This window comes from Ceratotherium simum, chromosome 6, assembly GCF_057802395.1.
Source record: "Ceratotherium simum simum isolate JZ-2026a chromosome 6, ASM5780239v1, whole genome shotgun sequence".
Lineage (NCBI taxonomy): Eukaryota > Metazoa > Chordata > Mammalia > Perissodactyla > Rhinocerotidae > Ceratotherium > Ceratotherium simum.
Window position 1 is genome coordinate 48,348,897 of NC_141905.1, and position 16,158 is coordinate 48,365,054.

The 16,158-nt window shown below is 35.9% G+C and overlaps 1 protein-coding gene across 4 annotated transcripts in view; it reads right to left on the reverse strand.

Annotated features, from left to right (window-relative positions):
* Nucleotides 1-16,158, reverse strand: part of LOC101400558 (neutral ceramidase) — a 119,845-nt gene that overhangs the window by 7,523 nt on the left and 96,164 nt on the right. For all 4 annotated transcript variants that reach the window (XM_087432201.1, XM_087432200.1, XM_004439997.2 and 1 more), the window contains 2 exons: nucleotides 4,145-4,204; nucleotides 1,352-1,440 (listed from right to left, as the gene is read on the reverse strand). In XM_087432201.1, the coding sequence (XP_087288327.1) occupies nucleotides 1,352-1,440; nucleotides 4,145-4,204 (149 nt within the window). The remainder of the gene's footprint in view (nucleotides 1-1,351; nucleotides 1,441-4,144; nucleotides 4,205-16,158) is intronic.

Here is a 16,158-nt window from a genome sequence, read left to right on the forward strand (position 1 = left end):
CACACATGTCTAGAGGAAGAACATTCTAGGAAGAAGGAAAAGAGAATGCAAAGTGTCTGAAGCAGGAACAATTTTGGTGCAGCCAAGGAACAGAATGCAAGTCAGTAGGATTAGGGCACAGTGAACTGTGGAAGAGTGGTTGAGATGATAGAAACAGATGGAGTCAGATCATCATCATGTCCACCTTGTAGACCATGACAGGGAGTTCAAATATTCTTCCAGATACAGTGAGATACAATGGGCAAACTGACTGATATCCTCAGTTATGTAGAGAGTAAATCCCCTGGGCAGAGCGAGTGTGCTCAACATTCTATGTTTCTCAGTGATGGGCCCAGTGCTCTCAAAAAATAGTTGATGATGCTGTGCTAATGAACAAGGCAGAGGCCTATACAAATCCTCAGTGTTGACTGCTATTTTGATTTGGGGCCTTTGAAAATAAATCATGCTTTTCTATTATTTGTATGACCTTATTTTAACAAAAATTATGTATTTATTACTTGTTTAAAAATCACCTATACCCTAGAGTCCTAAAGATGAGAGGAAAAATTATGTGCATATTTATGTATGGCTATCAAATAGGCTACTACATGGTCAAATCTCTAACCATGTGAACCAAACCAACATACAAATAACACTTAGTTTGAGGCAATCTGAATCAGACACAAATTGCCAAAAATGTTTTCCACTTTCATGCCACTGTCCTGTGGTGTGAAATTTATAGATTTGGGAACGTTTTGGAATTTTCTTAATTCAGACACATTTTCAAATCTTCAAAATATCTACTCAGCTCAGGTATTTGGTAACAAAAGGTACAGAGAATGTCTCTCTGAGGAAACTCCATGAGCATATTCTTTTCTTATTTGAGTCAGTAAGAGTTAAACACTGAAGCTTCTTGTGTTCTAGTAATTCAAATGAAGAATCATTGACTATATACAATCATGCAATTCATGTTGGGTATAGACTCATTATTTTTCCAAAAGGAATGTCAGGCTCCACAGAGCCATCTCAACACCTTCATCCAGCACCCCTTTCAACCAATTTGCAAGAAGGCTAGCTAGCTTTCAAGGGTAATGTCTGTGACCATGGAAAAAACAAAACTAACAGATGTTTATAAGAATGGAGGGCATAACCTCATTAGCACCTAATCTTACAGAAGCACACACCATTGTTTTGTAGAAAAATAGAACCAAAATTAAGTCTAATAAATCAACTAAATATGGTCAGAAGGCTCTTTGGGAATTTGATATCATTAATATCATGCACCGCGCCAGTCTTCCCATTTGTCTTCCCTGCATTACTAACCAACTGTTTTCAAGGCTTGAAAGACAAAATATTCAATAGACACGCTCACCGAGTCTCCCAGGAGGCATCATTATGCACTACCTGCCACGTTGCTGAAGTGGCCTCATATTTCTCCACAGTGAGGAAGGTCTGATGGGTCTGAAATACAATTAATATAACTGATCAGACACCGCACACAGAAGGAACCTGTCTGTAAATACTCCCCTTGTTGACTGTACACTAAATTGCCAATAGCTTGTATGAAAATGTGTTAGAATTTCATCCAAATTCTTAGGTGTTGCTCTTAACATTCTATGCAATGTCTCCAGAATGTTAATTTATCCAGTCTATGAAAAACCATGACTTTTTTTAGAAAATTGAATGAAGCACAATTTTAGAGCTGATAGCAAATTTTGGAAATTGGGGCAGAGAGGAGAGAAAATAAAACTTGTGATTGAAAAAAGGCACAAATCAAACCTTTTCATGACATGTTTATTGCTCTATATTCCAAGGCTTTCTCTAGTCAGCTCAAGATTTAGGAGGAAAAATGGACAAGTTTCCTCATCTTTCCATCTCCAGTAAATGAATTATTAGTAAATATACCTTCCCAAATGAAAGAATTGAAAAGGATGCATAAATCTGCCTTGTCCTGGGGTGTTAAAAGCAATCCCTATATTTTGTCATAAGGGATTCCTAGAAACTGCAGCATAAGCAGATTTTATTATCCCATTGGAAAACTGCTATAATAATTTGTTTCAGACCAAGAATTCAAATAAAGCACAGATTTGAATAACATAACAAATTAAAAGATACAAAGGCCATAAATCTCTAATTTTCTCAAAATCTCAAAATCGAGATTTCCTCAAAAATCTTTAGATTGTGGCCCTTAAGGGCAGGACTTGAGTCTAATTCATTTTTATCCATCACAACCCTTTATACCTGTCCTTTACAAGTATTCAAATAAACCTTTGCTGAATGGATCACTTATTTACAGCTGGCCTTGGGATTATTTAAAATTTCTCTCTAAACACTCAACTGATGGATTATATTCAAGAAAGAAGTTTTCATAACCACAGTGACTTGTGAAGAGAGTTGTTTCTTCCCATTCTAGCTGGGGAGGCCTGGATGGAGTAGCAGACAGGGTGGGCCCTAGCATATGGGTCTAGAGTACAGATTAGAGAAAAGTCTAGGCCACTGAATATGTGAACTATGTGACTATCCTTTCCCCACCTCCCAACCTTAATCTCTTCCAGATACACAATTAGTTAATACAAGTTACTTAATCTTTCTAGGCGTCATTATTCATCTGTAAAATAGGGATAATAAAATGTAACTCATTGGGTAGTAGTGAGGATTAAATTAGATTCATGTGATAATGTATGTAAAGCACTTAGCGTAGTACCTACAAATAGTAAGCATTCAATAAATAGTGGTGAGGATGTGATGATTACTAATAATAGAGGGTACTGGAAATTGTTTTATGCTGAGTCCCAGAGCATTCTTAGAGATTAATATATTCTCGTTATAGTGCTTCAAGCATTTTGCTCTCCTGCTTCTCCATGGCAATAATCATGATAGTATTTCTCTACCCCAAGGATATCAAATGACAGCTAATCTTGCAGTTTTGCTACAACAGTTTGATATCTTCAGAAAATAATATTATAAACATGTAAATATTTTGACATAGCTTGACTGCCTAGAGAAAGTATTTCAAACAGGTGCATGTTGACTATCCAAGCAGTAGAACATTTTTCCCCAAGGACATATTTGACAATGTCATAATGCCGCAATTGTTATCACAGCAGTAATGATATTTTAATGAACAGAAATGGGAAGACTCATTTGGAAGCAAGGTATTTTGGGTTATAAGTGACAATAGGCCCTGGGAAGAATGGCTATAAGAATGATAGAATGAATGCATCCTCAGCCACAGTAAAATATCTGACCTTGAAATCACTTTCATATACCTACTCTTTTTTTGTTATATATTTCTTTAATTGTTTAACTTTTTGCAACTAGAATATGTCCAATTATTTCTTGTATAATTATAAGAATATTCTAAGGGTGTTACAGAAGAGTAAAATTACTTCATTTTATTAATAGATAAGTTACCAATGTATATACATACCTAAATATGATAAAAACAAAAAAGTCTGAAATGATATTAACAAACTATTAAGAGTGATTACCTCTAAAAAGGTTTATGGAAAGAGGTGTACTTTCACATTCCATGTTAAGCACTTCTATAGTGTCTGTTCTTACATTGGACATGTATTTCCTGCATCATTTTTCAACATTAATAAATAAATATCCCATTAGTGCCAGTCACAAACAGTAGGGAAATGGCCATCGCAAGATAAAGCAAAGCACATGGGCCAGGGCTCCAAGCCACTGGAGCATCTACCCAGGGATCCATAATCATTCCACAACAGTAGAGGTAGGACCAGAGGCAGCAGTGCTGGAGGAGGAGGAAAGGAGCCAAAGAGGGGGTAGGAAGGAACCAAAGATACACTTCACTCTTGGCCTTTTGATTATGTTACCAAATTTAGTAGAGTTTTTAAATTGGAATACATAAATGGGATTGTATTCAAATTTACATCTTCTCAAAAGACAATGCAGTTCTCTACGCATTGTGCTATATGTGGTCCTAAGTAGACCCAGTTAAACGTGTGTGTTTTTTTTCCAAACTCAATTGCACATTTAGCTGTACCCACCAGACAGTTCCATGCCTACAAAATGAGGTGAAAACAAGTTGGAACATTTTGTTTTTATGTTGTTAATAACTAGAGGGATGTTCAAGTAAATGAAAAGCTAAAAAGTAGATGTTAATTTGTAAAAAAAGAAAAAAATTACTGATGCTTACCCGATTTTCTGCTGAATTCTTTGGGTTAGCACCTACAAATGTAACTTCAGCAACTTCTCCCTGAAAATGAAAACACATTTTAAGTGTTCTAACAAAAGTAATTTTTGCCATGCTCATATTTGCGCCATTATTTATTAAATATTCTACAATTCTGTGTACTTGCATAGATTCTATTCTATTTAACCAAATGAGCTATCTTCTGAGAATATTAGAGAAAATATCCTTGCAACAACGGACACAGAAATTTTTAGCCAGGCCCGGCCCGGTGGCATAGAGGTTAAGTTCGCGCATTCCGCTTTGGCAGCCCGGGGTATGTCGGTGCGGTTCCTGGGTGCGGACCTACTCACCGCTCATCAAGCTATGCTGAGGTGGTGTCCCATATAGAAGAGCTACAACTCTATGACTACGATACACAACTATGTACTGGGGCTTTGGGGAGAAAAAAGGAAAAAGAGTAAGATTGGCAACAGATGTTAGCACAGGGCCAATCTTCCTCAAAAAAAAAAATAGTAGGGGCCGGGCCGGTGGCGCAAGCGGTTAAGTGCGCGTGCTCCGCTGTGGCGGCCCGGGGTTCGCTGGTTCGGATCCCGGGCGCACACCGACGGACTGCTTGGCAAACCATGCTGTGGCGGCGTCCCGTATAAAGTGGAGGAAGATGGGCACAGATGTTAGCCCAGGGCCGTCTTCCTCAGCAAAAAAAGAGGAGGATTGGCGGATGTTAGCACAGGGCTGATCGCCTCACAAAAAAAAAAAAAAAAAAAATAGTAAAAAAAAAAGTCCACAGAATAAACAAAACAAGGTACTTAATAAAGGCCTAAAAAAAAAGGGAAAAAAAGAAATTTTTAGCCAATAAATTAGTGCACAATTTTTAGCCAATAATATTTCTTTTGGTAGATTCAGATATAGATGAAGATTTAGGGCTATAGTTCATATTAGTGACCGCACATTAAAATGGCTTCTTCAGCCCTTGATATTTTCTTACACCTTCCTCCCAAACATACATAGGAGATGGACTGAATCAAATAAGAGCAGACAAAACTTTCCACGGATGACTTATACTTGACTTACCCTTATATTTACATGTATAAGATACAAGATGGAGTGACAGGGTGTGTATTTACCTTCCCATATGAAACAGCTAAAAAAACTGGGCAAATATGTATTAAATAATGGTTTTAAAGACAGTGGGCACCAGGCAATGAAAACAGTGATCCTTGAGTGACAGAAAACAAACAAGATGACCCCTACAATGGCCTGAGCGGAATGCCTTCAAAGAGTTTACAGGCCACAGCACAAGGTGGCAGAATTCAAGCAAAGCCAGGCAATCTACCTAAGTAAAGGAATAGATGTGGGAGTCCATGAAGGCCCTACAGTCTTGAGTTCACAGGGTAGAGTAACAGAGAGAAGAGAGTATCATAGAGACGAAAGCTAAACAGAGAGAGTACTCTGGAGATTTTCAGCAGGCTCCCCTTAATTCTGCATGCACATAAGGGAATTACCTGAAGCCAGGAAAAGAATCACTGAAAAGAATTAGAATAATCCCAGGCTCATATAGAATTATGAAAAGAGCCTGTTCCCACCAGTCAGACTAGGAAACCTCATAATTCAAAAGAGTTTTACCTCAGTGTACACGAGAGAGATTTTCCCTAGAATAAAAGTTGCTCTGGCCCTGCCTAAAAAGCTTAGTAAGACTCAAAAGGATCAAACTCTTTCCCAGTAACTTACTCATACCCTAAAACAAAGCTCAAAAATGTTTATAGGAACAAAAAAATATCCAGCACCTACATGATAAAATTCACAATGTCTGGCATATAATCAAAAATTATCAAGTATACGAAACACAGAAAAGTACTATGTATAATGAGAAAATTCTTAATCAAAACTGACCCATAAATGAAATAAATGATAAAATTAATAGACAAGGACACCAGAATAGTTTTTATAACTGTATTCTGTATGTTCAAAAAGCTAGTAGAAAGAATGAACATGTTAAGTTGGCATGTAAAAAATATAAAAAATACCTAATCCAAACCTCTAGAGATGAAAACTACAGTATCCAAAAACAAAATACCCTAGACAGAATTATCAAAGTAGACATTGCAGAAGAAAAGATAACTGAATTTGAAGACACAGCAATAGAAACTACACAAAAGTAAAAACAGATGAGAAAAGATGGAAGAAAATGAATATATCAGCAGTGGGCTGTGGAACAACTTCAAGCTGCCTAATATATGAGTAACTGGAGTTTCCAAAGGCCAGAAGAAAGAAAGGAATGTAGAAAAAATATTTGAAGAAGCAACGGCCAAAATTTTCCAAATTTGCTGAAAACTTAAAGCTCACAAGTCCAAGAAGCTCAATGAACACCAAGCACAAGGAACATAAAGAAAATAATATCAAGGATTACTAAAATCAAATTGCTTAAAACTAGAAATAAAAAGAAAAAAATTCTAAAAGCAACAAGAGAAAAAAAGACACATTACACAGAGAAGAACATACATAAGGATGACAGCAGATTTTTCACTGAAAACAACGCAAACTGAAAGACAGTAGAGCAACATCTGTAAGGCAGTAAAAGAAAAAACTGCTAACCAAGAATTCTATAAACAGTGAAAATACCCTTCAAAAATGAAAGCAAAATACAGACATTTTCAAACATATAAAATAAAAATGTTAAATGAAGTCCTTCCACCTAACAGAAAATGACACTAGATGGAAATTCTGATCTACACAAAGAAATGAAGAGCCCTAGAAATTGTTAATATAACATAATTTATGTTATAAATTATGTATTTAAGTAAATAAAATATGTATATATTTAAGTATGTATATATTTAAGTAAATATAATTTTTTCTCCTATTATTTAAATCTCTTTAATAGACAATATACTGTTTAAGGTAAAAGAATAAGCCAGGGTAACCTATATGGCAATAACCTATATGGAAATAAAATGTATGACAATAGCACAAGAATGAAAGAGAGAGAAATGGAAGAACATTGCTAGCCAGGCTGATCAAGACAAAAAGGCAGAAGGCACAAATTATCAGTATCAGGAATGAGATAGGTGACATAAATACAGACTCTACAGATATTCCAAAGACAATAAGAAAAAATTATTTAAAATTATTATTTATGCTCATAAATTGAGTAATTTACACAAAATGAAATAGAAGAATTTCTTGAAATATAGGAACTACCAAAGATCACTCAAAAAGAAATAGCCTTAATAGTGAAAATTTACCAAATTATACACTTTAAATATGTATAGTTCATTGTGTGTCAATTATTCATCAATGAAGGTTTTTAAAATACAAAACTAACAAACAAGTCTTACCTTCACTTATCATGGTACAGAAGACCTTCTACAAGAAGGTTTCCACCTGCTGCTCCACCTTAAGCCCTCTACAGTCTATACACCCCAGAGGCGATGTGTCTTGATGGGCACAGTGAACTCCTACTCATCCTCCAAGACCTAGCTCATATTAAAACCATTTTTTAATAAAAACTTTCCATGGATTCAGAATCAATGATGACCATCCAAACAGGGATATTCTACTCAATTGTTTATTTTACTCTTAACTCCCCCGAATGACTGTCATCAATTTACTTTATCTACTTTTCTTCATTTTCACCATTGAGATTACCAAATTAGCCAATCTCACCAACAGTTAACAAAATGTTCCAACAACTATCAATTAGAATCTCCTGCAAAAATCACTATATCCCTTATAGAGCAATCAGCCCACAGCCAATATAATGGTTGATTTAAAAAATAAACTTTATATCTCATGTCTAGGTAGCCAAATTGTCCTAATCCTTCAGAGCATTCTTTTCCTTGATTTTTTTCTGCATTCACAATTCCGTGTTTACTCACACTCATATTAACAATGAGGAATAACCCCACTACAGATACAACATGCCAATTCAAGTGGGAGTGGTATAGAACAGGAACTTGTGACATGACAGAGTAAGGAAGTCAATATGTCCCCTCCCCCAAAACAAACTATATATCTAGACAAAACTGTCAAAAATAACCATTTTGTCACTTTGGATATCAACCAAAAACTGAGATATATTTATGCACTAAAACTACTAAACTTAGGGTAAGAACAGCTCAAATCTTTGATATTCTTGCCTAGGATTGCTCCCATCTTCTGTGGTACTGTAATTCAACCAGAATGAAGAAGGCTGTGAAATCAACAGCTTTGCTGCTACTGCCAGAAGGAACTCATTTTATTTGGAACATAGCCATTTAAAGTGGTGATCTCAGTGGACGGCAAACACTGAGGGCTAGTGGCACGGTTGGTCGACTAATTAGGGATTTAATTGTGTTTTTGGAGGTAAGATAACCACAGTGGTCTTAATGAGCTCTCCTCCTATCCTAGATTAACCAGAGGCTATGAGCATACACAGCAGAGATCATACTGAGCCCAAGACACCCACACATCCCTGGCCAATGGAATCTGTAGGTAGGTGCAGAGGAACATAAGAGAGCCCCGTGGAAATTAAAAGCTAGAGAAAACTGGAACATGGTCTGAAGTTTGAATGCACACCCTAACCCACACAGATCTATAAGCAGAGATTGAAATTCTTATTCCTTGAGGCATTGGAGCACAAACTCTGAGTAATATTTGATGGAACATTAAGTTATATAATCACAAGGGCAACACCTTAAGAGCCAGACTTAAAACTAAAATCAAGAATAAAAAACTGAGCAAACATATCAACAGCCAAACATTGCAAGAGAGACAGACTTTACTGATTTAGTTCAGTCAAGTTTTAAATGAGCAAACAAACAAACAAAAACAACAACTCTGGGATGGGGAGGTAAAGCTAGAATCCAGAGTTGCTACAATATAACAAAAAATTCAGTATTCAACAAAAAAATTATCAGATGTGCATACAAGAAAGTACCACTCATGCTAAGGGAAAAAAGCAGCAACCAAACTGCCTTTCTGTGCCCCTAGATGTTGGAGTTAACAGAAAAAGACTTCAAAGCAGTTATTATAAAAATGTTCTAAGAACTAATATAAAATCATGTATAAAAAATTAAAGGAAAGTATGATGATAATAATAAGAAATCTCAATGAAGAGAAGTAATTAAAAAGAACTAGGAAGATGCCGTCATCATGGCAGCATAAGAGAATCCCTTTGTCTCTCTCCCTTAGTCTACAGCTAGTACAACATCCATACCCAACGAAGGCTACATTGCCCAATACACCAGGATGCCAGAGAAATCCACACATTGTTACACACAAAGGTGAGTGGATTGGAGCACACAGAGGAGGCTAGACAGGGAAAAAGCAGAGGTGGTGCCCAGGACCCTGGACCTCCAGCTGCAGAAATGAAGCCAGCTGTTCTCAACCCCAGAGAACCTGGTGGGCAGTAGAAGAGGCACGTGTGCAACTCCAGCCAGCCAGCCATGGCAGCACCTGTGGCCACAGGAGGCAAAGCAGCAGCAAAGGCAGAGCCCCCTGATCCCAGACTCCCAGCCGTGGCTCAGAGCCTGGTAGCAGTGGCAGAGGCACATATAGAATGCCAACATCTCATGCACAGAATGCCGACACCTCAAGCATAATGGAGTCTGCGACCACAAGGTAATGGGCAATGGCAGAGGTGGTACCCCGTGAACCCAGCTCCCTCTCCACCCTCCCTCCCCCCACCATGGCAGTGGCGCTTCCAACTCAGGTGATCCCAGATGTGGCAGAGACATCAGCCATCCCTGTACCCCCAACAGTGAAATCAGTGACAGCAGTGACACTAGCAAGAGCAAGACATCAGTGACCCCCATAGGTGCAGTTGGCCATGACAAGAGTACTAGTGACACCCTGAATAGAGGCAGTGGAGGGTGGAAGGTGTAGATCCCCAAATATAGCCAGAGGCAGCTCAAGTAAGAGAAACCCAAAACCAGCATTACATCACCATCTACTGAAAAACAAAAGAAAGGTGTCTAATCTCCAACTGGTTGAAAAGTTTCAATCAAAACAAACAAAGCTACAGCTAAGTAAGAAAACTGTTTGCTATGACAAACGCACCAGCAGAGAAACAACTCAGCAAGCACCACTAAAAGCCATGGTAACACAGCATCACAAAAAGAAAATAACAATTCTCCAGAAACCAAACATAAAGTCATGGAAGATTGTGATCTAATTGATAAAGATTTCAAAATAGCTGTTATGAAGAAATTTAATGAGCTACAAGAAAACTCAGAAAGGCAGTTCAATGCACTTAGGAATAAAACCAATGAACAGAAGGAATATTTTACCAAAGAGATTAGAAACTCTAAAAAACAACCAAACAAATTCTGGAGCTGAAGAACTCAGTAAGTGAGATGAAGAATGCATTAGAAAGCATTGGAGCTAGAGCAGACAATATTGAAGAGAGAATTAATGAGCTCGAAGATAGAAATCTAAAAATGAAGCAGATAGACAAGGAGAGAGAACCAAGACTTTTTTTTAATGCAGAAATTCTATGAGAATTATCTGGCTCCATTAGAAAAGGCAACATAAGGATAATGGGCATCCCAGAAGGCGAAAAGAGATAGAAGGGAGCAGAGAGCTTATTTAAAGAAATAATAGCTGATAGAAGAACTAGAACTAGAAGGACCTAAAGAAATAATAACTGAGAACTTCCCAAAACTGGGGAAGGAAGATCCCTTGGACGTTCTCCAAGACACATGGTAATAAAACTGTAAGAAGTCAATGACAAAGAAAGAATATTAAAGACAGCCAGCAGGGGAAAAAGCACAATAATCTACAAGGGAACCCCCACTAGGCTATCAGCAGAAAAAACACTTCTACAGGCCAAGAGAGAGTGAAATGATATATTCAAAATATTGAAAGATAAAAACTGTGAGCCAAGAATATTCTATTCAGCAAAGTTATCTTTCAGATATGAATAAGAAATAAAGGCTTTCCTAGACAAACAAAAGCTGAGGGAGTTTACTGCCACAAGACCCACCTTACAAGAAATGTTGAAAAGAGCTCTCCCACCTGAACCAAAAGGCAAAGGTGTACTAAGATTTGAGCAAGGTGATAAATAGATGGACAGAATCAGAAAATTGTAACTATGTATCAGAATAGGTCACTAAACACTTAATTATAAGATAAACGTTAAACGGAAAGGAAACATCAAAAATAATTATAACCACTTCCATTTGGTAACAAACTCACAATACAAAAAGGAATAATTTGCGGCAACAAAAACATAGAAGGGGAAGAGGAAAAGTATGGAACCTTCATAAGAAAAGGAAGATAAGAAGCTATCAGCAGAAACAAGACTATCTTAACTAAGAACTTTTATACAAACCTCATGGTAACCACAAAACAAAAATTCAGAGCAAAATCACAAAATATTAAAAAAAGGGCAAACTGAGAAACACACCACAGAAAATCACCAAACTGAAATGGCAGACAGAAACACAAGGAAAAAGAGACAATGGAAATATACAGCAACCAGAAAACAAAAGACAAAATGGCAGTATTGAGTTCTTATATATCAGTAATCATCCTAAATGTAAATGGATTGAATTCACTAATCAAAAGACACAGAGTGGCTGGATGGATTTAAAAACAAGACCCAACAATGTGCTGCCTCCAGGAAAAGCATCTCAGGTCTAAAGACAAACACAGCAGAAGGATGGAAGATGATACTCCAAGCAAATAGCAGCCAAAAGAAAGCAGATGTTGCCATACTTATATCAGACAAAATAGACTTTAAAGCCAAAAAAGATAACAAGTGACAAAGATAGATATTATATAATGATAAATCCATCAAGAAGACATAATATTTATTAATATATATGCACCTAACACAAGAGCACCAAAGTATATAAAACAATTATTAACAGATCTAAAAGGAGAAATTGACAACAACACAATAATAATAGGGCACTGTAGTACTCCACTTACATCAATGGATAGATCATCCAGAAAGAAAGTCTAAAAGGAAACATGGGCCTTAAACTAAACATTAGACCAGAGGTATTTAATAGATACATATAGAACATTCCCTCCAAAAGCAGCGGAATATACATTCTTCTGAAAGACACATGGAACATTCTCAAAGATAGACCATGTGTTGGGAAACAAAACAAGTCTTGATAAATTTAAGAAGACTGAAATCAGATCAAGTATCTTTTCTGACCACAATGTTATGACATGAGAAATCAACTACGAGAAGAAAGCTGGAAAAGTCACAAATATGTAGAAACTAAAGAACATGCTACTGAACAATTGTTGCATCAGTGAAGAAATCTAAGGAGAAATAAAAAAATACCTGGAGACACATGAAAATGAAAACACAACATACAAAATCTATGAGATGCAGCAAAAGGAGTACTAAGAGGGAAGTTTATAGCAATATAGGCCTACCTAAGAAACAAGAAAAATTTCAAATAAACAATCTAACATTATACCTAAAGCAACTAGAAAAAGAAGAACAAACAAAGCCCAAAGTCAGTAGAAGGAAGGAGATAGTAAAAATCAGCAGAAATAAATGAAATAGAAACTAAAAAGACAATAGAAAAGATTAAGAAACTAAGAGCTGGTTCTTTAAAAAGAAACAAAATTGACAAACCTTTAGCTAGACTAAAAATAAAAGAGAGATGCTTCAAATAAAATCAGATACAAAAGAGGAGAAATGACAATGGATACCACAAAAATACAAAGAATTTTAAGAGAATACTATGAAAACCTATATGCCAACAAATTGGATAACCTAGAAGAAATGAATAAATCATTAGAATCATACAGCCTTCCAAAACTGAATCAAGAAGAAATAGAGAATCTGAATAGACCAATCACTAGTAAGGAGATTGAAACAGTAATCAAAAACCTTCCAAAAGAAAACACTCCAGGAGCAGACAACTTCTATGGTGAATTCAACCAAACATTCAAAGAAGACTTAATACCTATCCTTCTCAAATTCTTCCAAAAAATTGAAGAGGAAGGGATGCTTCATAATTCATTTTACAAGGACAACATTACCCTGATACCAAAACCAGACAAGGACAAAACAAAAAAAGAAAATTAGAGGCCAATCTCACTAATGAATATAAACGCAAAAATCCTCAACAAGATATTAGCAAATTGAATACAACAATACATTAAAAGGATCATACATCATGATCTTGTATGATTTATTCCAGGGCTGCAAGGATGATTCAACACCCACAAGTAAATCAATGTGTTACACACCACATTAACAAAATGAAGAATAAAAATCACAGGATCATCTTAATAGATGCAGAGAAAGCATTTGACAAGATTGAGCATCCATTTATGATAAAAACTCTTAATAAAATGGGTATGGAAGGAGTATGGAAGGAATGTATCTCAACATAATAAAGGCTATATATGACAAACTCACAACTAACCTCATACTGAACAGCGAAAAACTGAAAGCTATCCCTCTAAGCACAGTAACAAAAGAGGATGCCCATTCTTGCCACTCTTATTCAACATAGTATTGAAAGTCCTAGCCAAAGCAATTAGGCAAGAAAAAGAAATAAAAGGCACTCAAATTGGAAAGGAAGAAGTAAAACTGTCACTATTTTCAGATGACATGGTTTTATATATAGAAACCCTAAAGAATCTATGAAAGAACTATGAGAAATAATAAATACAATAAAGTTACAGGGTACAACATCAACATACAAAAATCAGTTGCATTTCTATACACTAACAAGAAACTAGCAAAAAGAGAAATCAAGATTATAATCACAACAGAAAGAATAAAATATCTAGGAATAAATTTAACCAAATAGGTGAAAGACCTGTACACTGAAAACTATAAGACATTTTTGAAAGAAATTGAATAAGACATAAAGAAATGGAAAGATATTTTGTGCTCATGGATTGGAAGAATGAACATAGTTAATATGTCTGTATTGCCTAAAGCAATCTACAGATTCAATGTAATCTGTATCAAAATCTCAATGACATTTTTCACAGAAGTAGAATAAAGAATCCTAAATTTGATATGGAACAACAAAAGTCCCAGAACAGCCAAAGCAACCAAGAGAATAATGAACAAAGCTGGAGGTATCACATTCCCTGATTTCAAATTATACTACAAAGCTGTAGTAATCAAAACAGCATAGTACTGGCAGAAAAACAGACATACAGATCAATAGAACAGAACTGAGGGCCCAGAAACAAACTCACATATCTACGGACAGCTAATTTTTGACAAAGGAGCCAGGAACATACAATGGAGAAAGGCAAGTCTCTTCAATAAATGGTGCTGGGAAAACTGAATGAAAGTAGACCACTCTCTTATAACATACAAAAAAAATAACTCAAATGGATTAAAGACTTGAACATAAGACCTGAAACCATAAAACTCCTAGAAGAAAACATAGGCAGTATGCCCTTTGACATCAGTCTTAGCATTATCTTTTTGGATATATCTCCTCAGGCAAGGAAAACAAAAGCAAAAATAAACAAATGGGACTACATCAAACTAAAACACGTCTGCATGGCAAAGGAAACCATCAACAAAACAAAAGACAACTGACAACTGGGAGAAGATATTTGCAAATCATATAACCAATAGGGGTTAATTTCCAAAACATATAAAGAACTCAGACTACTCAACAACAACAAAAAACAAACAACTCAATTAAAAAATGGGAAAAGGATTTGAACAAACATTTTTCCAAAGAAGATATACAGATGGCCAACAGGCACATGAAAAGATGCTCAGCGTCACTAATCATTAGGGAAATGCAAATCAAAACGACAATGAGATATCACCTCACACCCATCAGAATGGTTACTATTGAAAAGACAAGAAATAAATATTGGAGAGGATGTGAAGAAAAGGGAACCCTCATACACTGCTGATGAGAATGTAAATTGGTGCAGGCACTATGGAAAACGGCATGGAGATTCCTCAAAAAATTAAAAAGAGAACTACTATATGACCCAGCTATTCCACTTTTGGGTGTTATCCAATGAACATGAAACTTGAAAACATTAATTCGAAAAGATATATGCACCTCTATGTTCATTGCAGCATTACTCACAATGGCAAAGACTTGGAAGCAACCTAAGTGCCCATCAACAGATGACTGGACAAAGATGTAGTAGATACATACAATGGAATACTACTCAGCCATAAAAAAGATGAAATCGTGCCATTTGTGACAACATTGATCGACCTTGAGGATATTATGCTAAGCAAAACAAGTCAGATGGAGAAAGACAAATACCATATGATTTCATTCATATGTGGAAGATTAAAGAACAACAACAAACAAACAGAGATACAGAGAATAGATTGGTAGTTACCAGAGGGGGAAGACAGATAGGTGGAGGGTGAAAGGGGTAAAGGGGCACATTTGAATGGTAATGGAGGGAAACTATACTTTTGGTGGTGAACACAATGTAGTCTATACAGAAGTCAAAATATGATGATGTACACCTTAAATTTATATAATGTTATAAACCAGTTATCTCAATAAAACATAAACAAATAAATAAAAAGAACCAATTGGAAATCTGCAGTTGAAAATCACAACAACTGAAATGAATAATTCACTATATAGGCTTAATCGTAAATGTGAGATGACAGAAGAAAGGAGTGAACTAGAAGATAGATCAATATAAATTATCCTATATGTAGGAGAGAAAGAAAAAAAGAAGATTGAAGAAAAATTAATGGAGCCTCAGAGACAAATGGGACAACATCAAGTACGCCAACATTCACAAAAAAAGTCCCAGAATTAGAAGAAAGAGAGAAAAGGACAAAAACAATTTCTGAAGGAAATACTAACTGGAAACTTTCCAGATTTGATGAATATTACCTTACAGATCCAAGGAACTCAACAAATCTCAAGTAGGATAACCACAAAGTGATTTATATTTAGATACATTGTAGAAAACTGGTGGCAGACATAGATAAAAAGAAAATCTTGAAAGCAGCAAAAGAAAAATGATTCATTACTTACAAGGACACTAAACTAAGATGAACAATTGACTTAGAGATGGAAGGACAGAAAGCAACAGGATAA